Genomic DNA, 21,169 nt, shown 5'->3' on the forward strand with positions numbered 1-21,169 from the left:
GCATATTGAAATTCGCTCTCTATCATGGTATGTCAACTGCTTTACCAAGCTATCCTAGCCAAAAAGCCTCTCGGGTATCGTCTTACGAGGTATTTTCTAGATTCATCCAGAAGTAATAAACCAATAGCGAAAGTGAAGGGTATCAGGATATGCTCGATGGGGACGCCCTGTTTGAAGGATATCAGTGTCAAATCTCTTCATCGCTTCAAGTCAGAGAACAGCTCACTCTTGTTAGGAAAGTGTGCTGGAAGAACGGCACATAACTGAAGAAAAATAGGAAACTTAATGCCACTATTACAGCTGGTATGGTCCAGTAGTTTCTCCGATTCTCATCTGACCACTTGAAAGGTTTCGCTTGGAGAATACTCAATCGTCTAGTACGAGTAGCAAGCAGATTACCAGTCTGCATACCCACAAGGGTGAAAAAGTAGCTAACAAAATAAAAGCGATTAGCAGTATGCCTTCGTGCTACAATCAATAATACACTTACATCGATTGAGCCCGATTAACAGCCTCTGCAAACGCAGCTGGGTCATACTGAGGAGGTAATCCGTTATATGCTAATACTCTAATACAGAAGTTATCAGAATGTCTTTTACGCACTGAGCTGATTATGGCCGTACTTACATGTCAGAAAACCTGAATCCTTGTTTTTGTAAATACCAAAAAGCCATACTCATTGCACAAAGACATTCCGGTATTCCAAGAAAACCATAAGCGTGAAGCAGAAATCTCCAGTTGATCAAGTGATCTTTCTTCGTGTTTCTAGGTGGTCGAGTCAGGAGTCCAGCTTCAGGCTTCTCAAAACACATTGAGATGGCTGGAAGGACATCGGTGACTACGGAGATGATGATCATTTGGAGACTCGACAGAATCTGAGGTAGACCAAGCAGGACGTTCAGAAGGATAGGCATCAGTTCAGAAAATGTACCGGCAGGTAAGAGATATAAACAGGTCTAGATGACGTGGATCATCTGAAATCAGCATGAGTAGTGATTAGGAGCAAGGACAGACAAACCTTTCTCAAATTGTCAAAAACCAGACGACCATATTCAACCGCCACGACGATAGATGAAAAAGATTCGAGTAAAATGAGATCCGCAGCTTCCATAGCGACATCACTTCCACCACCCATAGCGATACCCACATCGGCGGCTTTGAGTGAAGGAGCATCATTGACACCATCTCCAGTCATACCCACGACATATTCCCTCTTTTGAAGCTCTTTGACGATTCGTAATTTCTGTTCAGGTGTCGTACGAGCAAATACTATTTCACGATATTGACATGCTTGTTCCCATTGAGACTCTGACATTTCCATCAGATCCGTTCCTGTCAGAACCAAACTTGGGTTGACATCTAGATTCTCTGGATCGAAACGTTCGATGAGATCAGAAGACCGAGCACGCGGAAGGTCGTTCATATGATGTAATCGAGATGAAGAAGAAACGATACCACATTGTTCCGCGATTGCAACGGCTGTAAGAGCGAAATCACCTGTAACCATGAAAAATCTGATGCCTGCGCCTCGCATGATACGGACTGTTTCTGGGATATCGTGCCGTGAAGGATCAACAAGACCAACAAGACCGACTACAGTGAGCTGTTGGTTTAATTCTTGGTTGACGAAATCAGCAAATTCAGGTTGATCGAAAGAATACTCCTTTGAAATTAGAGTTCGAGGTATCATCCGCCTGGCCAAAAGAAGGACTCGTTGGCCTTTCGATGCCCATTTCTCTTGGACCGCCGTTAGACGAGCTAGAACATCCTCTGTTAACGGCAGAGGCGAAGAGCCGGCTGGGTCATTGATGTATGCACATCGTTTGAGCAGGACATCTGGAGCACCTTTGCACATGAGCATCAAGTCATCCGAGCCATATACGTCGTTTGGTCCACAAGGAAGAGGGCGAACAGGCGAATCAGAGGATGCTGGACGACATAACTATGAGGTATGACATGTCATTAGTATAAGGTAGCTCGGAAAGGCCAAACGACGGAAGTTATTGTACCTTGAGCATAAACTTTGTCTTAGAGTTGAAGTTAACCTTGAACACCTCTGTCCATGGACTGATGAACTCCGCAACAGGACGTAATAGCTCTGCCCCTCGCAAGATGGCAGAATCTACGATGGTAATCAATGAGTCAGCTTGAGGTCCCGAAGTATTCGTGGATACTGTGAGGATCTAGCTTACCTGTAGCATCACCGTTGACCAGTCTTAGCGAGACTGGCTGATCCAGGGTACTTTCATCAAACGAAGCGGCATTGCAAATACCCATGACAGCTGCCAATTGTGCCATGACATTTCCTTCATCTTGTCCTGAGACAATCCTGTCTCTACCTTGCTGTATATCACATTCATCTTGCAGGACAGCGATATTGGTAACTGTCATTTTGTTTTCGGTTAAAGTACCAGTCTTATCTGAACAAAGTACATTAACGGCACCAAGTGTTTCTACGGTCATGAGACTTTTGCACAGTACTTTGTTCTTGGCTAATCGTTTGGCTATTACCGCAAGCGATATCGTGATACTTGCTGGTAGACCTTCAGGGATGAAAGCTACACATACAGATACAACATCGATGATGAGTGTTGGAGTGTTTATGAACCCTTTATGTTTCTTGTTCAGCCAAGCGCCCCAGAGGATTACCACGATCAAAGCGATAGTCAAAGCAAGAGCGACAATCACCAAAACAAATCTAAGAATCTCTTTTTGTAGAGTTGTGAGACTTGGTGCACCTGTAGCTGATAATTTGGCAACTCGTCCAAAGACCGTCAAATCACCGGTTTGAATGACAACACCTATGTAATTTTGTGAAACAATTTAGCAAAGAATTGATGAAGATGACGAAAATAGTCGCACTTACCCATTCCTGAACCACTAACACATAAAGTACCTTGTAATCCGATATTCTTAGTTTCCAAGAAATTATCATCGGTCACATCAATTGAAGCTTGAATTGGTTCGGATTCACCGGTTAATATACTTCGATCCATCTTAAGATCAGAGGAAACATCTATAAACCGAATATCGGCAGGTAACTTATTACCCAGAGATATATAGATGATATCTCCGGGTACAAGTTCTTTGGCGGGTAAATGAGCTTTGCTTGAATTACGAAGGACCAGAACAGATGAAGGTAAAAGACCAGATATGGAAGCCATTACTCGACCAGTGGAATAGTCTAGAAGGACAACGTAGAATAGTCAGTATCAGTTATTCAGTATCAGTATGCAAATGAATCGTTGGGTATCGGTCACTCACCTTGCCATGCGTTCTGTTGAAATTCCATCACAGATTCAGTTCATTATAGGACAAATATTGTCGGGCAACACAAGGCTCACGAATGCAGTTTGAACAGCGTTGACGACCAATAAAACTACAGCCAGTGCGAGATTCGCTAATGCTGGATTTGGTTGTCCAAGGGGTTTCCTGCATATTGCTTCGTTAGTACCGAACATCGCTACGAGGATGATAGAACAACGCTTCAAACGAACCATGCAATGAAGCAGAGGACAGAGGCTATCATCAAGAGACTACCAAATCCTCCAAAGATATAGTTGATCCATCTGTCAAAATACGACCAGAATTTCAGCACAAGAAGCGGTGGTACCAAAGCAGCCAACTCACTTCATGAACTGATTATCCTTTGGCGGCTTCACCTCGTTAGGTCCGAATTGGCTTAATTTCCTTTTGACTTGCTGCTCATCCAGCCCAGCTTTGGGATTGACACTCAGACGTTGAAGCACTTCATCCACCGAGAGATTATGCCATTCCAGCTCAGCAATATCTTTTGCAGCAACAGCTTTTTGAGCAGGATTGGCTGTTGGTCTTTGTTGAGATTCAGTCACGTCTATTGATAAGGTTCTATTAATTAACATCAAGTTAGCCCGGTCAGTCGAAAGGTACGACGTCTAAGTAAACATAGCAGCAAGACTTGCCTGAATTCGCCTACTATCCTACTAGCACTATCTCCTCTACTGTGATTAGCCCTCCTCCTCCTATCGAGACCCAGCGCATTGTCACCCGACTTTTCTTGAATGGTCACGCTTTTCATGAGAGTATGAGTATGTGTCTGGGGGTTGTGATGAGGAGTGGAATCAATGGATCGTTTGTCCATAGCCCCATCGTGTTCAAGGTCAATTAGCATACTGTTGGATTCTACGTCGCTTTTTGTACTCAGTGGTGTACAGTGTGTGAAAGGTGGAAGAGAGGGTTTTCAAGTGGATGAGAAAGAATTCATTAAAACCAAAAGCCAATGGTGCTTATATATCCATCTAGAAGGCAGTCAGTGCGATTAGTACATTCAGTGTCTTGAGGTAAGTAGACAGTGTGACAGCAATATTTTCGACGACTGGCGATGCTCTGAATTATGAGGGATTTCTCCTGATCCAATCGAAAGTGAACATGAGCAAAAATTGAAAACGATTTATCTTTAGCAAACTGGCTAATAATGATTGCAGGAAGTATTTTGAAACCCATTTTTCAAATTAGATCAATTCTGCGCATCCAATTCCCCATATACAAGGGGGTTGAAAGCCCCTACAGTATTGTTGTTGTCAGGACTGAGAATCGAATCCGACTAATCCGGCCGGACATGAATAATAAATCGCTCATTTGTCTGCAAAGGCAAAAAGTATAACAGAAGCGATAGGACAAATGTGTTGAGAAAGCAGCCTGCAGTTCTATTTTCATCGTGTGGAAGCTTGATTTAGTATAGACAACAACGAATCCGAATTTGGTTTGAGCGTTTGAGCGTTTTGAGCGATTTCGCTTTCTCCTTTTCATGGAAATTCCGAAATTAGACATTTTCAGTGAGCGTATACGCCATGAATCGTCCCTTGCCTTCCCAAATAATGATTATTGAAATAAAACGCATAACGTAAAATCAGTTTCATCAGCCCACCGGAAAACAGGCTTCAATTTGGACCTATCATATACCATACCGGGAATTAGATCGCACGACGTGAGTCTAGCATCGCTTTTGGTTCCCTCGAAATAAACAAATAATCGCTCATTCAGGAATCGTTCGAGGTCGTCCGTTTCAGGTTGCACCTGTTTTACTGGTGGGGACGCGATCGAAACACGGATACGTTGATTCTAATTCCAATAATGCAAGCAGGATATGCCGAACGACATGTGATTCGACTTGAGAGCATTGTTACTTGTGGAAAACGATCAAAATTCGCTCACCACCCCGTAAAATGTCGAATCGAAGCTGGATTTAGATAGGATATGGGTACACATATAAGAATAGAAGCAGATAGAAGATGTATCTCTAATAAGAGGATAGAACTACTACAGCTCTACGGAACTACGGAACTACGGTATTACAGAGTGGTGGCAATATTATGACATAAAAGTGGCTCGTGCCTGGTTACACACGTGAATTCATGAACTAATTAAGCGGAGACGGAACCAAACAAATCACTCATAATTTCATCTTTTATCACACCGTTGGTTGACCAATTATCACCTCTTGCCAATCAATATTCCATCAAGTCCTGATTAAGATGCAAAAGTCATCGGCCTCGATTTCTTGTCGATATAGAGTCGTGTGTTTTCGTTCTTCTGTGGTCATTGCCAAAGGATCGATAGTGGGCGGGAAAGCAGCTTCACTGAATTTGCCTGTCTCAAATGCTACAACCCTATCAGCAGATGAAGAAAATTTGCACGATCACTTACCTGTGTAGACCTGCTTAAGCCAATCATCCGACACTTCAAACCACTGTTCACTGTCTTTCTCCTTGTCCTTGTTCCATTTCTTAATGATCACATAGTCAAAGGGTTGGTTCTAGCAAAAGTGTCAGGTCTTAGAAAACAAGGTAGCTGGCAAGGAATCGGATACTCACTCGAGGTACTCTGACTTCTTGCTCCCGATTTGTCAAGTCTTTGTCTTCATTAGATGAAAAGAGTAAATCCATGGCGTTTGCAGCCTCAAGATCTACTGCTGCAATCTGATTTCGTCGACGCCGTTCACCGTCGTCTTCATCGTCTGATGATTTTTCGTCGATCCACAGGCCGCAGGCTCTTCCTCCTAACAATCCCTCCTCGAATAACCAACCACCTTCTTCTTCGACTGTGAGACCAGAAGAAGTCGACCGTGACGGAGTCCAGAAAGGTATATGCACCTCTGATTGCGTCTTCAAGACAACGTGGACCTGAATGAACGATGAGCGGAATTCCATTTTAATAGAAGTCAAATTAGAAGAATCAAAGACGAAGAGATAGAGAGGAGAACAAAAGCCAAGCAAGAAGAGAAACGGTAGTACTTCTGGAAGTGATGATGATGGTTACAAGAAAGATGAAGAGAAGAAATTCAAAGTCAGATATTGAGAAAGAGATGATGAAGATGACCTCAATTTAGCAGATCAATGGGTTGAAAAGGAGGAGAGGTAGTCCATTGCCACGAAAAAAGATAGTGCCAGGTTTAAGAGTCATCATAAACCATCGCTTGCCAAATATGCAGGGAAATATCCATGTGGATAACGATAGTGACGATGACATCCTCATGGATCAAACAATAAGTCATAAATGAGGGATTTGGGTCACATACCTGTCGTCTCAAGACATGCACATACTCATGAGCGAAACCGATGGCCGCGAGAAACATATGCCGATGAAGGTCTGCAGGATTTTGGGGAACTAATTGAGCCTGCCGAGCTCTATCAATGAACTACGGTAGGGGTATCAGTCTCGACCAATTGAAGCAGGAATGACGAAGACGATTTGGATTTAACAACTCAATGGGTTGAAAAAAAGTCTCGGATGACGATAGTATTTGTGCGAATCCGATAATGAGAAGGATACAGCTAATAAACTTACCCAAAAATTAACATACACCGTCCGTTCATTCTTGATCAGGTGCTCATCATCATCACCAGTTCGGACGTGCATGCCAAAAGTAGATTTTGTCCAATGTCTGCATAGAAATACCACTATACGGAAGGTGGCGAACACATGCCGTACGGCCGGTTCTATGAGAGGATGTGGATCAACGGTACCAGCCAAAATGCGAAGCAAGATTGGCAATCCCGAGGGGTGAAGAAAGAATATCCACAGCCATTCGTACGATGCCTTCTACTACCTCGTGATAATGAGGATCGATAGTCTTAGACGATTTGATGGGTCGGACCTTCTTGTCATCATACTTGCCAAAAGCGACACCAATGACTGGATTAGGATGAAGCGTCGGAGCAGGATTTCTGAGCAAATCTGGCATGGTGGGGGTGACTTTCCGGGGTCAAGGAATGATGTTTAGCATCTTGTAGGTTATGTTCTTGTTAATGTACGTTTGATCTAATTATGTATGGAAGTAGTGAGAGGTCAAAATATCATCAATGCTAAAGTACAAAGAATGACTGACATCATCTACTCAGCTTGTCAAATCCATATCATCGTTGCGGGCTTCACCGCTTCACCATACATGCAATCCAGCTAAGTTAATTCTTGTTTACTCCTTGTTCATTTCACATCAAAGTATCATGAGCATCTCCCGACTGCGATTCGGATCTCAGTTGCATCACAGCGGGTGCGACGGTCAGGATGCAGACTGAACGGTTTACTGCAGTCGCACATGAATTTGACAGTGCAAAGTATACATGCTATTGGGTTGACAATGGTGTCAAGGATACAAAGAGTCCAAAAAGGTGAAGTATAATAGTTACAAACTAAACTACGAAACATATCAACGATCACAAACTGTTATGGACTACGCTGTTATAGCTGAGGTCCAGAAAGTAAGACTTCTTTCGATAAACCAGCTTCATATTTCGAGAAGGCCTTTTGGAACATCCCACCGAGTTTGTTGACTTCAGCATTGAAAGCATCTTTTGATGGCCAAACTTTGACGGGGTCCAAAATTTCACTGGGTACACCTTCAATTGCTTTAGGAATGGCAAGGTTAAAGATTGGGAAGTTTTCAAATTCTGCTTTTGCCAATGAACCATTGTGGATAGCATCGACGATCGCTCTGGTATATTTAAGAGGACATCGTTTTCCTGTACCGAATTTACCTCCAGTCCAACCGGTGTTGATCAACCAACAATCAACTTTGTTCTTCTCCATTCGTTCAGCTAACATCTTGGCATATCTACCAGGGTGTAAGACGATGAAAGGTTGTCCGTAACAAGTTGAGAATGTAGGTGAAGGTTCCACGATACCATCTTCAGTACCAGGTGTTTTGGATGTGTAACCAGCTACAAAGTGGTATTGAGCTTGTTCAGGGGTCAATCGAGATACAGGAGGTAATACACCGAAAGCGTCGCATGTCAACATGATGATATTGGATGGTTGTCGGTCGGCGATACAAGGGATTTTGGCGTTAGGAATGTATTCGATAGGGTAGGCGCATCGAGTGTTCTCGGTGATTGAGACATCATCGTAATCGGGAGCTCTGTCAGCAGGGTTGTAGACTACGTTCTCGAGAATAGAACCAAATCTGATGGCGTTGAAGATTTCAGGTTCCTAAACGAGTGAGACGATCAGCGAATGCTTTGATGTAGATACAAGCATCTATTGCAAACTTACCTTTTCAGCGGACAGGTTGATTGTCTTGGCGTAACAACCACCTTCGATGTTGAAGACACCAGTGTCTGACCAAACGTGTTCATCATCACCAATCAATAATCGATTGGGGTCGGCTGAAAGAGTTGTTTTTCCTGTACCGGACAGACCGAAGAAGAGGGTTACATCTCCGTTATCGCCTTTAGCTTGATTTGCTGAAGAGTGAAGAGAGAGTTGACCGAATTTAACTGGTTGAAGATAATGCATAACTGAGAAGATACCTTTCTTCATTTCACCAGCGTATTCAGTACCGAGAATGACCATTTCCATTCGTTTGAAGTTGACTTCTACTGATGTGGTCGAAGTCATACCTGTTGTGAATCGATTGGCGGGGAATTGACCAGCATTATAAATGATGAAATCTGGTTCACCAAAGTTTTCAAGTTCTTCAGCTGTAGGTCTGATTAACATGTTGTGCATGAATAGTGCGTGATAAGCTCGAGAAGCGATGACTCGAACTTTGATTCGGTATTTAGGGTCCCAACCGGCAAACCCATCGAACACATATACGTTCTCTCGAGTGTTAAGGTAATCGATAGCTCGTTCTCGGTTGATTTCAAATGTGTGCTCACTGAAAAGAGAAGCATAATATGTCAATTAGCTAATTCCGAGCAACGTGAAGAAAAGAAACAGGTAGAACTTACTCCATCTTGATATTCACGGGACCCCACCAGACATCATCTTTACTGGTCTCTTCGTAGACGATTCTTTTGTCTTTGGGACTTCGACCAGTTTTCTTTCCTGAGAAGTTTATCAAAGCACCGCTTGAGGAGATAACGGCACCTTCGTTGAGGATGGCATCTTCGTAAAGGGAAGCGATAGGTGCATTTCGCTATAATTGGAATTCCTTTATGTCAGTTTCCACTTGCGAAAGTGTTGGAAGCACGAAGTACAATTATATAATCTACTTACTTTTATGTGAATTCTGTCGAGGTCGAAACCTGCCTGTGAGAAGTATTTGAGTTCTTTACCGAGGAAAGTATTTCCTTCGGATTCGTCGTGACCGTGTCTTCCGTGAACCATTGTTGCTAGTTGGAATCAAGGTGTGGGTAGTTTAGTTGGATTGAGGGGCTATTGGAAGGGGAGGTGAAAATGATAAATGTCAGCTCGCTGCGAAAATACATATATATGTATGAGCGAGAACATGAGATGGATGAAATGGAAAGGTGGGCTGGTTGGTATCAGGAAGAGGTGTCGCACGACCACCCAAACTCGGAAAATGACTGTCACGAGATTACACAGTCCGTGGAAATTCGAAATGACAATCGACTGGGATTCGAAAAGATCATCCGGCTAGTAGTGACTAACCGGTTCCCACCGTACAAAAGAGTCATGGAATTGTAACTCACGAATTTGTGTAACAGGCTATCAAAGGAAGAGAGAAAGATTGATATTTATGTTGTATGAGAAGCTTGGGAAGGGGCTGAGAAGATTTCGATGAGAATCTATTCCTTTATATGTATTCCTTTCTCAATACCATCAACTAGCTGTAGGATATCCCGGATGCAGCAAACGTCCTATTCATCCATTGATTTTCGAATATTCTCATCATTGATGTCATTTAAACCGGTCAGTTCCGGTGAAGCGGGGCGCCCTATTGCCTTTATGATTTCGAACGGCAAAATCATCCACCACGTGAAAACACTGGTTATTTCGAATATCATCATTCATTCATCGGCACATTCGGTCCTATTCGGTAATCACATAAAATCACTTCCCTGATGATTACAAGTCCCTATACTCGACAGATCATAACCCGAACGACCGCCGATGAATCTGGCTGGGATTCGAAATGCCAATCATATTCAATCCATTCCGTTTTCGAATTTCATCTATCAATTCATCCAGAATCGAAAATAACGGTTCAATGATATTACGCCTTTCTCATACACCCCCCAATGACAGTTCCGACTCTTTCCGAGATGGCATCGACAATGCTAACCTACGGGATTACCGTTTTAATGCTGAATCTGTACGGTGCCCTCGGCTCGAAGCGACGGTTACTGCTGGTCCTGTGTGGTTCACCTCGCTATGCCGCTCCTTACCGAAGCCATTGTCACAGCCGAAGTGTTATGCACCGGTGCTAGACGAGATCCAGAGTCACTGTATCACCTTATGAGACATGTTGTGCATGATGAAAATTGTCTACCTATATACATACAGCTAAATGAAGCGATATCCCGCTATTCCTTTCTATCCTAAATCCAATTCACAATTTGCTTGCGACAAACTCAGCTTAAATGAGGTTTTCACCTTCAAGGATCATGATGATGGCTGTAATTGTGGAAAAGTAAATCAGTCTCTGTGTCCGATTGCAGTGTGGTGAACGAGTATACTCACAATGAACGATCTCGGGCACAGTATCGTGTCTAAGGTCACAAACCAAATCTGCGTCTGTTGGGGGTTCGTATGTGTCATCTACACCGGCAAGGTTCTTCAATTCACCATTTCTAGCTCTCTTGTATAAACCTCTTCTGTCAACTTTTTCACACCATTCCAAAGGAGTAGCGACGTGTACCAAGAAGAAATTTCCATTGACGATTTTTCTAATTGCTTGTCTTGACCTTTCGTATGGTGCGACGGGAGCGGCAATGACTGCTGCACCTGCTTTTGTTAATTCGGAAGCTACAAAAGCGATTCTTTGAAGGTTGATATGTTTCTCTTCGGGTGTAATGGCTCGGTTGATTTTAGGATCTAAATCACCTCTTAATTCTTCACCTAACAAAAGTGAGACTGATCGAGAACCTTGTTGTTGTAATGTGACTTGTAGAGCTCTTGCGATTGTATCTTTTCCTGAATTGTGTAAACCACTGATGAGGATAGTGAAACCTTGTTGAGGTCTTGGTGGATAAGAGTCTCTCAGGACTTTTACGACACCAGTGTAAGAGAACCAATCTGGGATAGCGGCACCTGTTCTCAATCTCTTTCGAAGTTCGGTACCGGAGATATCAGCTGTAGGTGTACCTTTTGGTACTTCATCGACTGGTTGATATTCGTCTGTTCCAGGAAGATATGTCATAGCTTGGAAAGGAACCATTTCGATGGAAAGTTCATCCTTGAATTGAGTGACAAGTTCCTGAGCATCGTAAGGACCGTAAAAGTCTTTTCCTTGAGAGTTTTTACCTGGTCCAGCGTGGTCTCGACCAACGATCTAAAGTAAAGGTTAGACGTGTCAGCTGAAATATCTCTCAGTTTTATACATACATTGTAAGCTGGTTTTATGTGATATAGGAATTGACTTACAAAGTGGGTAGCACCAAAGTTCTTTCTGATGATAGCGTGCCAGACAGCTTCTCTTGGACCTGCCATTCTCATGGCGAGGGGTAATAAAGCCAAATGAGCCATTCCTTCGGGGTATGAAGGCATCAAAGCTTGATAAGCTCTAACTCTAGTGTAATGGTCTACATCTCCTGGTTTAGTCAAACCGACCACAGGATGAATCAAGACATTTGCTCTTCTTTGTCTTGCAGCTCTAACGGTAAGCTCTCTGTGAGCTCGGTGCATTGGGTTTCTAGTTTGGAAAGCGACCACTTTTCTCCAAGCTAATTTATGGAAATGAGCTCGAAGTTCCGAGGGAGTGAATCGTAAAGGTACATAATCGTAATGTGTGGGTGCAGAGATAGCTTGTACTTTTCCGCCAACGTAGAACTCTTTAACGGAGTTGTGGAGATAAGCGACAGCAGGATGAGCGATGTCATCGGCTCCCATGACGGCTTCAGCTTCGAGGTGTTTGTCAGGCGTATAGATGTCAGAGACTGTTCAACAGATCTTGTTAGTGAACTAAATCATGGGAATTATGTGGGCGTATAGCTTTTTGTTAAACTTACCAGTCAAAATAGCCAAAGCAGCATCGTCCCTAGGATCTCTGAGAGCAACTCTAGCACCTTCTTGAAGTGACAATCGTTCGATATCCTCCTTAGAAACATCGAGAGTGATAGGCATGGGGAAAAGAGTACCTTGTCGTTGACCATGAACAGGAACGAGTCGGAGGGTGTCTCGAACGCTAATACCATATTACAAATAAGTTAGGATCAAACCTGAACAAACTTGGAAACGGTCAAATAAGTGAGATTATAGGGAAAACTAACTCACGAAATGTAGTCTTGCTCGTTCATGAAACCTTCAAGAGGTGAAAAGCCACCATTGAGGATCAGTTCAAGATCACATAATTGTCGCTACGAGAAATGGGGTTGAATGAAATTAGCATTGTAATTCGAGCAGATGGGTCTAAGATATCTCCCAACATTCATTCTTCCTTCCATTCATTCGATCATCACCATTGACTGACACGTTTCATTGATGATACTGGCATATGACCCAGTAGGAAGTAGACTCACCTCAGTGAGGAAGATATCCTTCAAGTTTCTAGCTTCTTCTTGAAGCTCATTGTGTTGAGGAGCATCTCTTACAACGAGATCTTTCAAGATACCACCGTGAGGAGTATTGGCCATTTTGATTGATTTCTTTTTGTGCAAGTGTCAGGAAAGGGTGGCGATAGATTTTTCGATGTGCAGATAAATATCCAGAATACAGATTATTGTTTTTATTGTTGTGGATGATTGATGTGATCAGCCTTATTTGAAAGAAGAGAGACCGTTGTTATGCAGAAGAAAAGAACACATATGCATTTTTGGAATTCTCAAACAGCAGGTAAAGTAAGTCAGTCATGTAAACTTTTTTTTTCCATTTTTTTTTCCATTTTTCGTCATTCATAATTAAGTAATCAATCGATAATTCCAGATAACATGCGATACTGACGTTATCGACCCCTATCATAAGGAAATTATCTGGAATTCAATTCATCTAATCTATATCATCAGAGAAATCAGAAATATCATATATTTTGAAAATAAAAGAGAAATCACGCCATCGATAAATTCGCCATCTACAACTCACGAATGTTGCCTTCAGGCACCGCCGGTTTCGGGAACTGCAATTGGGATAGAGTGCGCCGAATCATTTGCCGAGAAACACGAACAATCAGCAATCTGAGCTGTGTCCCTCTCCCCCTTGGATGCACAGCACCGTACCAACCTTCCCCCTCGTATGTGATGTAATACCGCCACGATTGATGTTCCAGGTGAATGAGTTCACGAAGTGCTTCAAGTTGTAGGTCCCGAGGTGGGGTCCCCTTGCAACTCGATCATCACGCGCCTCGGAAGACCGAGACTTTAATGGTGATGATAACAAAGATGATACATTTTATCCGCGAGTTTACAAAGGATCGAGGTCTTTTGAGTCCCCTAAAACGTACAATAATCTGTAGTACAACAATGTCTCGGTGTCAAACAACACGGACTTTTCGACTCTCTCAAATAGCGAACACACTACTCAAATCGTTATGATTGAGAGCCTCTGCGCTTTCATCGTGATGCAGATCCAAACTATCGTCCTGTCTCTCCTCTTGAGATTGATCCAGTTGAGCTGCGTCAAGGACTGTTGATTGATCTTGTTGATGCACCAGGTCCTCATCTCCTCCTTGTTGTGCTTCTGCACTAGCTGAAATAGCCGATAGACCTGCCATGAGAGCTACGCTTAACTCAACTCTGCTTCCTTCCTCGTCCATCATATCTTGGTCATCTTTCTTCTTTGTATTGCCTCCTCTCTTAGCCCGTTTAGCCGGACGTTCATCAGCACCAGACTCATCTTCCCCTTCAGGTCTGGTGGATGACCTAGGTCCAGTTCTCCTTCTCCTTATCGAGTTTCCATCGTCCCATAATTCAGGTGGTCGAATGACTCCGAACTTCTTGTGATATAAGCCACAAGCTGAACAGGAATGTGGGATCAATATTGTGAATCGCTCATTACACGAAGGTGGCATCATCAACACTTACGATTACAAACTTTCAGGTCTTGATCGCCCAAGGTAAGTTTTCTCCAGACAGTGGTTTCAGTTCTAGCACAAATATCGCAGCTTCCGGGTGGTCCTTTTTTCAGTCTTGCCAAAGCACTTTCTGCATTTGACTTATGTCTGCTGGCAGGAGTAGTATTACCATTGCTCTGTTGCTGCTGTTGTATTTGGGGATGCGCTGGGGTATCGTCTGTTTGTAGTTGTTGATTCGCTTGTCTCTCGAGTTCTTCTTGAGCAGGTAAAAAATCAGCGAATGAAGTGGAATCTAACTGAGGTATATCTTCCCTCTCATTTTCTCGTTCGCCATCAGCATTGTCGTTTTGACTCTGCTCGTGTTCGTGGCTTTGGTGCTGCTGTTGTTGTTCGTGAGAAGCCAATTGAGATAAAATGAATGCTTCCGCGCGATTGACAGCTTCTGCGGTAGCTTCTTCTTGATCTGTATGATTCAGCTCGATCTCCACCTCATGAACAGGGTCAGTAGTCTCTTCAGCTGGAACGGAAGGTTGAATCTCTGGTACTGGAGTAGACGCTTGAAGCTGTCTTATGTTTTCTTCAACTCCTTCATTCGCCTGAGATGGTGAAAGCTGTCTGCTCAATTTGCTCTTCCTGGATTTCCGCGGAATGCGGGGTTTCGGCTTCGTTTCGTGCTCGACTGATGGATCAGAGCGCGGAGGTGAGGGCTTGAGTAAGAAAGACTGGTAAATGGTTCTGGAGATATCTCCCTTTGGTGGTCTACCTCTGCGTCTCCGAGCGATTGCAGGGCTGGAATATGATCCAGACGCATACGACAAATCACGCTACGTTTGAAATCCGATGAGCTTAGATTGGTTTTCAAGATGGGACGCTAGCTAACTCACGTCTTGGTTCTCGCTCAGTAGAGTTTCGACGAAACCTCCCAAAGATTTCAACTTGGCGATGAAGGCTTTCTTCTCATCATCATTTCCGATATCCAACCCCTTTATTTCCTTGACCAAATCAAAAACTTTGGTTTCTTCCTTAGACTTCACGTCTCGACGCTTGATCAGATCCTCATGGAGCTGTGGTAAAGCTCCCTGAATTGTCGAAATTTCTCTTGTGAGCTTTGAAGAGGCTGATGAGATTGAATTTAGATCGGTGTCTAAAACGATTCCGGGAAGCGCTAAAATATCTTCGCTGGAAGCTTGTTCCTCGGGTGAAATCCGAATACCTGCTTTCAGAGATTCGATTTGTTTCTCGATAGTCGAGATGGCAGCTTTTGTGTCTGCAAGATCTTCCATTATGATTCTTTCAATCTCTGTATTGATAGCAGCTGCTAGAGCTATGACTGGGTTATTTGCCGGGGAAGGGATTAATCCAATTTTGAACGGTAATCCATTTGGACCTAGAGGTGAGTCTTTGCTCCCATCCTGATGATTTGGTATTGGAATATTTCCATCTTCACCTTCCCCACGCTCAGTTGCTACAGCAGCTAACTCCGTTAATCTTGCGTTTGAAATTGATTCCGTATGATCACCTAAAAGGCTTTCCATACCTTGTATCCAAGAATTTTCATTGTGGTCATCTGCGGCTGCGGAAAAGTCGACACCTGTTATATCGGTTAGTGCAGCCAGAATCGTGTGTGAATGAGCTTCTTGTTCTTGTCTTGAGGTAGGACTTTGTTCTTGTTCTTGATCCCTTGCTTCTGTCCCTTGATCTTTCCCTTGGCGTTCTTCGACATGGGCCTGTTCTTCAGTTATTGAAACTGCCGTAGCCGAATTTGACAAAGTTCGATTGGCTTCTTCTTGATCACTTGCCATTGCAATGTTTGAGTGACCTTCTCCTTCTAATTCTGCTATTTGTCTTTTCAATCTTTCGTTCTCCTCGATGAGGCTTTTAGATGCTTGGTCTAAAGAGCCATACTTCTCATTTTGTCTAGAACGGGATCTTTCTGCAGCTAATCTATTGGCTTCCCTCCGACGAAAATCCGCGGCTGAATTGGGTACCACTGGAGCTCGTTGTTTCGGGGTACGGCTTCTAGTCTTCGATGCGGATACAGATGAGGGTATTACAAGTGTTGCAGAAGATGGTGTACCAGGATCAGAAGCAGGTACCACGGCATCGGATTCTTCCACTTCTTGAGAAGGTGGATTTGATGGAGGTGCAGGTGATAAGGAAGTAGAAGGTATAACAGATACAGGATCCACAGAAGAATCTACGTCAACAAATCAGCCGGTTTACATTTACGTTTGAATGAGGTGCGATATGGTCGTACCTGTCACCGACTCAATTGAAGCTTGTATTTCATCCATGATATTATCGTTATCTCAAGGTATGATGGTAACAGCCAAGATGATAGGCTTAATTCCTATATAGGAGATCGAAGTATCGCCAACAACAACAATCAAATCAAGTCTTTGCCTTACTTCTCTTGGTGTGTATACTTGATGACTGCTTTGTTGATTCAGTGGACGTTGAAAGTGGAGGATTAAAAGTGGAAAGTTGGAAAGTGGGAGCGGAATTGGGAGAATGATAAAGAATCATCAAAACAACGATGAGTTGTCATTTTTTTAGGGATGGGAATTGATTAGAGATGTACGGGAGCAGGAATGAGGGAGGTTAGGCATGCCGGTCTAGCGGGTACCTGTGGGCTGTCTCTGTTTTAGGCGCGCAAATCACCTTTCATCCCCCATGCTTCCCCCCCTTTTACGCGTCTGCTTCACGATGGAATGTTTATAACATTACTTCCTTACATCACCGAGGATACTTGCTTAGAAGAACAAGTCAGACTACTCAGCTTCACACGAAAGCACTCACTGTGATAAATTCTTTCCTCAAAAACAATTATAGTACACAAAAGAAATATTGCGAACAGAGACCGATTTGTCTGAAATGGAAGCTAAATTGTATGTCCGCACTTCCCCTTCCTCCGTCGATCTTCTCTTCTGTTTTCGCTTCAAACCTGACATCCTCATTACTTCAGGCAAAAACTCAAAGTAACAGAGCTGAAAGAGCTTCTCGCGAATCATCACCTAGTACAGACGGGAAAGAAAGATGATCTAGTGAAGAGATTGTTAGACAATAATGTCACCTTGGAGGATGACTCGACAGAAGAACTAGTAAGTTTATTGGACTTGTTGTCATCGACTGCAGCTGACAATCTGCATGTCAGGTCGATCCTGATGCTGTGAATGATACTCCCCAGTCCGACGCACCACCCGCTGCTGCTCAAACCTCAGCAGTAAGCTATTTGTGTCACGTCCGCGGAAACTAACTGACAAAATGTACCACAGGCTTCTTCATCATTACCTCCTGCAGCCGAACCTCCCACAAATGAAGCATCAGAACCTTCGCCGGAAGACTTAACGCCAGAGCAGAAAGCTATGAAAGCTCGAGCGGAAAGATTCGGTATTCCCTTTAACCCCAACGCTAAACCAAAATCCTCAAATTCTCGTAATGGAGTGAAGGAGTCTACTGCTGCTAAACCCAAATCTACACCTGCCGCTACTACCTCTGCTGCATCAATAACTGCCCCTCAAAAGAAGGAAAAAGCAGGAGCCATCGATTCAGCCTCCCTGGGAATAAGTGAAGATGTATTAGCTAAAAGAGCTGCAAAATTCGGTTTACCAGAAAAGAAAGAACAACCCAAAGCATCTGCTCCTGTCACTCCTACTTCCACATCCGTTTCCACGCCCAAATTACAGCCAAAAGCTGAAAGCAAGAAAGCAGAAGTAACTCCGTGAGTCCATACATTCCTCTTGGTACGCGATCTGTCGGTTGTCGCTGATAAAATATGCGGTAAAATAGTGAGATGGCCGAGAAGTTAGCTGTTGAAGAAGAGAAGAAGAGGAAGCGAGCCGAGAAATTCGGATTTAGTAAACCTTCAAGCGAAACAAATGGTTCTGAGCCGGTACGTACACCTTTTGTTCTATGATTCGAACTTAAAGCTAACGAGCCAAACTTGGAAAAGGATGCTAAAAAGGTAAAAGTATGAAAGGGTGAGTGAATTCTTCTTTGTTCCCTAGTAAGAAAGATCGGGTATATTCTGTAGTAGGGAGTAAAAAGTGCATAATTGTACGGACCTCATAGTGACATGAGTTGCATGTATAACATGCCAGATTATCTTTCTATGCATAGCCCGGTCTGTATTTACATGCATATAATGTATGCACACCGTCTCTCTACCTTGCTTTGTATTTTAACGTTTCGGGATGCTATTTGATGACGTGTTGACAGTGATAGCGTGTTTCCCACGTGGCGAGAGATCATTCATCGTTGGCTAACCAGCTGTGTGCAGTGATGAGTCTTATTTGATGATATCCATCTAAGCTGATTTGATCGTTTTCATCATCTAATTCCCTCAAACTTCCTTATCGTCCTTTTTTCTACTGCACAGCAATCTACGATAGATCCAGGCAGATCTCTCACAAAGCAGTACAGGAAATTGGGGAATTACCTCACTCTCGATTAAGCATAAATACCCTCTTAGGCTAGATTGATCCTTACTCCTTTGATCATCTTTCTTACTCATACTTCATACCCTCATTCGTTCATTAACGAGTTGTCAAGTAATCGCAATGGCTCCTCCTCAAACCGTACCATGTCAATACAAGACTGGTAAGACATTAGGCAGGTACGTCAGCATTTCTCATTGCACGTAGTGAAATACAACGTTGACAGAGAAAGCTAATGGTTCTTTTCCTGTCATAGTGGAACATAGTAGGTCATAACCAGAACGGCTAAGGTATTCCCCTCGTAACGCTGATTTCGACCACTTGTGCTCCTGAAGTGCTGTAGTGAAGGAATGTGTTCACATAGGTGTACGTATAACTTTTTCTTTGATGATGAGATCTTAAGCTGATTATACACCGATAGACCGGTGATTATTACGCTTGTAAAGTACTTAACAAGAAATTCTTACTAGTGAGATATCTCTCATCACCTCACTTCGACGTATCTGTATCTACTGTCAGCCAATATCCAAAGAGGTATTACTTATGCAATCTTATAATCTTTAGGGAAGAGAACATATGGTTCGTAATGAGATTGCAGTACTCAAGAGAGTTTCGGCTGGGCATAAAAATATCGTTCAGTTACATGATTTCTTTGAAACCACGCATAATCTCTACGTGAGTGGACATTCATCTACTCAATTAAGACTCAAAAATACATCAATCCAGTCCATTTCGAAATGGCTACGTTATATTCCCATGAAAGTGATCTGCTCCGTCTTGTTCAGCCGTTATAAGTTAAAATGAAAGCTCATACACTTACGAACCAATTTAGCTTGTATTTGATTTATGTACCGGTGGTGAATTGTTTGATCGGATCTGCGCTAGAGGAAGTTATTTTGAGAAGTGAGTGCTCTCACTTCGCAGACGTTTAGTCCACGGTTAAACCGTTCCTTATATGCGTAAAGCTAATTCTGAACTTTAACTTATCAGAGATGCAGCCAGTATCGTTAGAACTGTCACTTCTGCCGTGAAGTACCTACATGATCAAGGCATTGTGCACCGAGGTGAGTTCTCGTCTAAGTAATTTATCAACTCGCATTGCGCCCTTCACCCATCGGTCAGCTAACCAGCCCGTTTCCCCAATGGATGATGTGAGCGACTGACATCGGTTGCGACCTATCACAGATTTGAAACCTGAAAACATCCTATTCAAATCGAAAGCTGAAGATGCCGATCTCATGTTGGCTGATTTCGGTTTGTCAAAGGTCTTGGATGAGGACAATTTCTCGATCTTGACTACTACTTGTGGTGTGAGTTCATGGGCTAAGACCTGCACAATTGGTACATCTGAAAGCTGAACTTCTGGTTGTTATACAGACCCCAGGATACATGGCTGTGCGTTCTTTTCCCACTGTCGGGCTGATGTCATCAAAGATCACTCATATAAGATGCTGATTAAACGGTAATGAATAGCCTGAAATATTCAAGAAGGCGGGTCATGGAAAGCCTGTAGATATCTGGGCTATCGGTGTTATCACGTGAGTTCCGTCATTGATACTATGCTATCGCTTTCTCAAATTCGCCTCCTTTGCGTCCTGTACTGGGCATGCAGCGTTGCTCAAACCGTACTCTCCGAAATTTCCACCAACATTGCTGACTAAATGCTTCTTGGCGCACTAGCTACTTCCTGTTATGTGGATATACACCATTCGATCGAGATTCGCAATACGAAGAGATGCAAGCTATCTGCAATGGAGATTACAAATTTGAACCAGCAGAATACTGGTCAGGTGTATCCGAAACTGCACGTGATTTCGTCAGAAAATGCCTCACCATTGATCCAACCAATCGACCTACAGCTTCACAAGTACTTGAACACAAATGGTTGAAGCCAGACGTAGAGAGCTTTGTCAAGGATCCAACCAGTTCTGCTGGATCAGCGGTTGACTTATTACCTAATGTTAAAGCTGCTTTCGATGCTAAAAAGACTTGTGAGTGAAAGTAGGCTTCTTGGAATGATCCCACCATATTCTACTCCCGGACAAAAGAGTCATAGAGCTGCGCTGATATCTTTTTGGACTTAATGACGCAGTCCGAAAAGCCGTATTGGGAATGATGGCGGTTCACAGATTGCAAGACCAACATCACCATACAGTTGATGGAGGTCAAACTGCTCAACAAAAAGAACAATTAGTCAAGGACGTCGAAGAATATAAGAAAGAAGCTGAAAGGGTGAGTCTTCCTACGAACTGAGTTAGTTCACTGTCGATAAAGCTGATTTACGAATATGGTTTGTAGGAGGATGTGAAAGATGTCATACAACCTTCAACCTATTAGCTTGTCA

The 21,169-nt window shown here is 43.1% G+C and overlaps 7 protein-coding genes across 7 annotated transcripts; 2 read left to right on the top strand and 5 right to left on the bottom strand.

Annotated features, from left to right (window-relative positions):
* Positions 1–41: 41 nt before the first annotated feature.
* On the bottom strand, positions 42–4,150 carry IL334_007253 (uncharacterized protein; the record flags this gene model as incomplete). The annotated part of the gene is made up of 13 exons (XM_062938946.1): positions 42–167; positions 227–431; positions 491–568; positions 628–956; positions 1,019–1,942; positions 2,010–2,122; positions 2,193–2,801; positions 2,867–3,184; positions 3,265–3,277; positions 3,345–3,432; positions 3,498–3,569; positions 3,631–3,867; positions 3,942–4,150. 13 exons carry the CDS (start codon positions 4,148–4,150, stop codon positions 42–44), a joined length of 3,321 nt encoding a protein of 1,106 aa, XP_062794997.1.
* Positions 4,151–5,497: 1,347 nt separating this feature from the next.
* Positions 5,498–7,222, bottom strand: IL334_007254 (uncharacterized protein; the record flags this gene model as incomplete). Its single annotated transcript, XM_062938947.1, has 6 exons — positions 5,498–5,640; positions 5,686–5,794; positions 5,853–6,161; positions 6,557–6,676; positions 6,826–7,080; positions 7,136–7,222. 6 exons carry the CDS (start codon positions 7,220–7,222, stop codon positions 5,498–5,500), a joined length of 1,023 nt encoding a protein of 340 aa, XP_062794998.1.
* Positions 7,223–7,719: 497 nt separating this feature from the next.
* On the bottom strand, positions 7,720–9,588 carry IL334_007255 (phosphoenolpyruvate carboxykinase (ATP); the record flags this gene model as incomplete). The annotated part of the gene is made up of 4 exons (XM_062938948.1): positions 7,720–8,466; positions 8,530–9,136; positions 9,210–9,397; positions 9,478–9,588. The coding sequence occupies 4 exons, from the start codon at positions 9,586–9,588 to the stop codon at positions 7,720–7,722; spliced, it is 1,653 nt and encodes a 550-aa protein (XP_062794999.1).
* A 1,213-nt stretch (positions 9,589–10,801) lies between these two features.
* Positions 10,802–13,016, bottom strand: IL334_007256 (sulfate adenylyltransferase; the record flags this gene model as incomplete). Its single annotated transcript, XM_062938949.1, has 6 exons — positions 10,802–10,839; positions 10,906–11,716; positions 11,809–12,320; positions 12,393–12,568; positions 12,658–12,740; positions 12,903–13,016. 6 exons carry the CDS (start codon positions 13,014–13,016, stop codon positions 10,802–10,804), a joined length of 1,734 nt encoding a protein of 577 aa, XP_062795000.1.
* Positions 13,017–13,876: 860 nt separating this feature from the next.
* IL334_007257 (uncharacterized protein) lies at positions 13,877–16,683 on the bottom strand (the record flags this gene model as incomplete). The annotated part of the gene is made up of 4 exons (XM_062938950.1): positions 13,877–14,331; positions 14,400–15,213; positions 15,274–16,586; positions 16,647–16,683. The coding sequence occupies 4 exons, from the start codon at positions 16,681–16,683 to the stop codon at positions 13,877–13,879; spliced, it is 2,619 nt and encodes an 872-aa protein (XP_062795001.1).
* Positions 16,684–17,263: 580 nt separating this feature from the next.
* IL334_007258 (uncharacterized protein) lies at positions 17,264–18,365 on the top strand (the record flags this gene model as incomplete). The annotated part of the gene is made up of 6 exons (XM_062938951.1): positions 17,264–17,277; positions 17,355–17,490; positions 17,544–17,612; positions 17,665–18,110; positions 18,179–18,281; positions 18,342–18,365. 6 exons carry the CDS (start codon positions 17,264–17,266, stop codon positions 18,363–18,365), a joined length of 792 nt encoding a protein of 263 aa, XP_062795002.1.
* Positions 18,366–18,948: 583 nt separating this feature from the next.
* Positions 18,949–21,162, top strand: IL334_007259 (uncharacterized protein; the record flags this gene model as incomplete). Its single annotated transcript, XM_062938952.1, has 12 exons — positions 18,949–19,004; positions 19,161–19,191; positions 19,247–19,294; positions 19,390–19,500; positions 19,658–19,728; positions 19,816–19,889; positions 20,011–20,135; positions 20,203–20,220; positions 20,299–20,363; positions 20,506–20,816; positions 20,918–21,057; positions 21,124–21,162. 12 exons carry the CDS (start codon positions 18,949–18,951, stop codon positions 21,160–21,162), a joined length of 1,089 nt encoding a protein of 362 aa, XP_062795003.1.
* Positions 21,163–21,169: the final 7 nt, after the last annotated feature.

Source organism: Kwoniella shivajii, chromosome 10 (genome assembly GCF_035658355.1).
Source record: "Kwoniella shivajii chromosome 10, complete sequence".
In the NCBI taxonomy this organism is placed as follows: Eukaryota; Fungi; Basidiomycota; class Tremellomycetes; order Tremellales; family Cryptococcaceae; genus Kwoniella; species Kwoniella shivajii.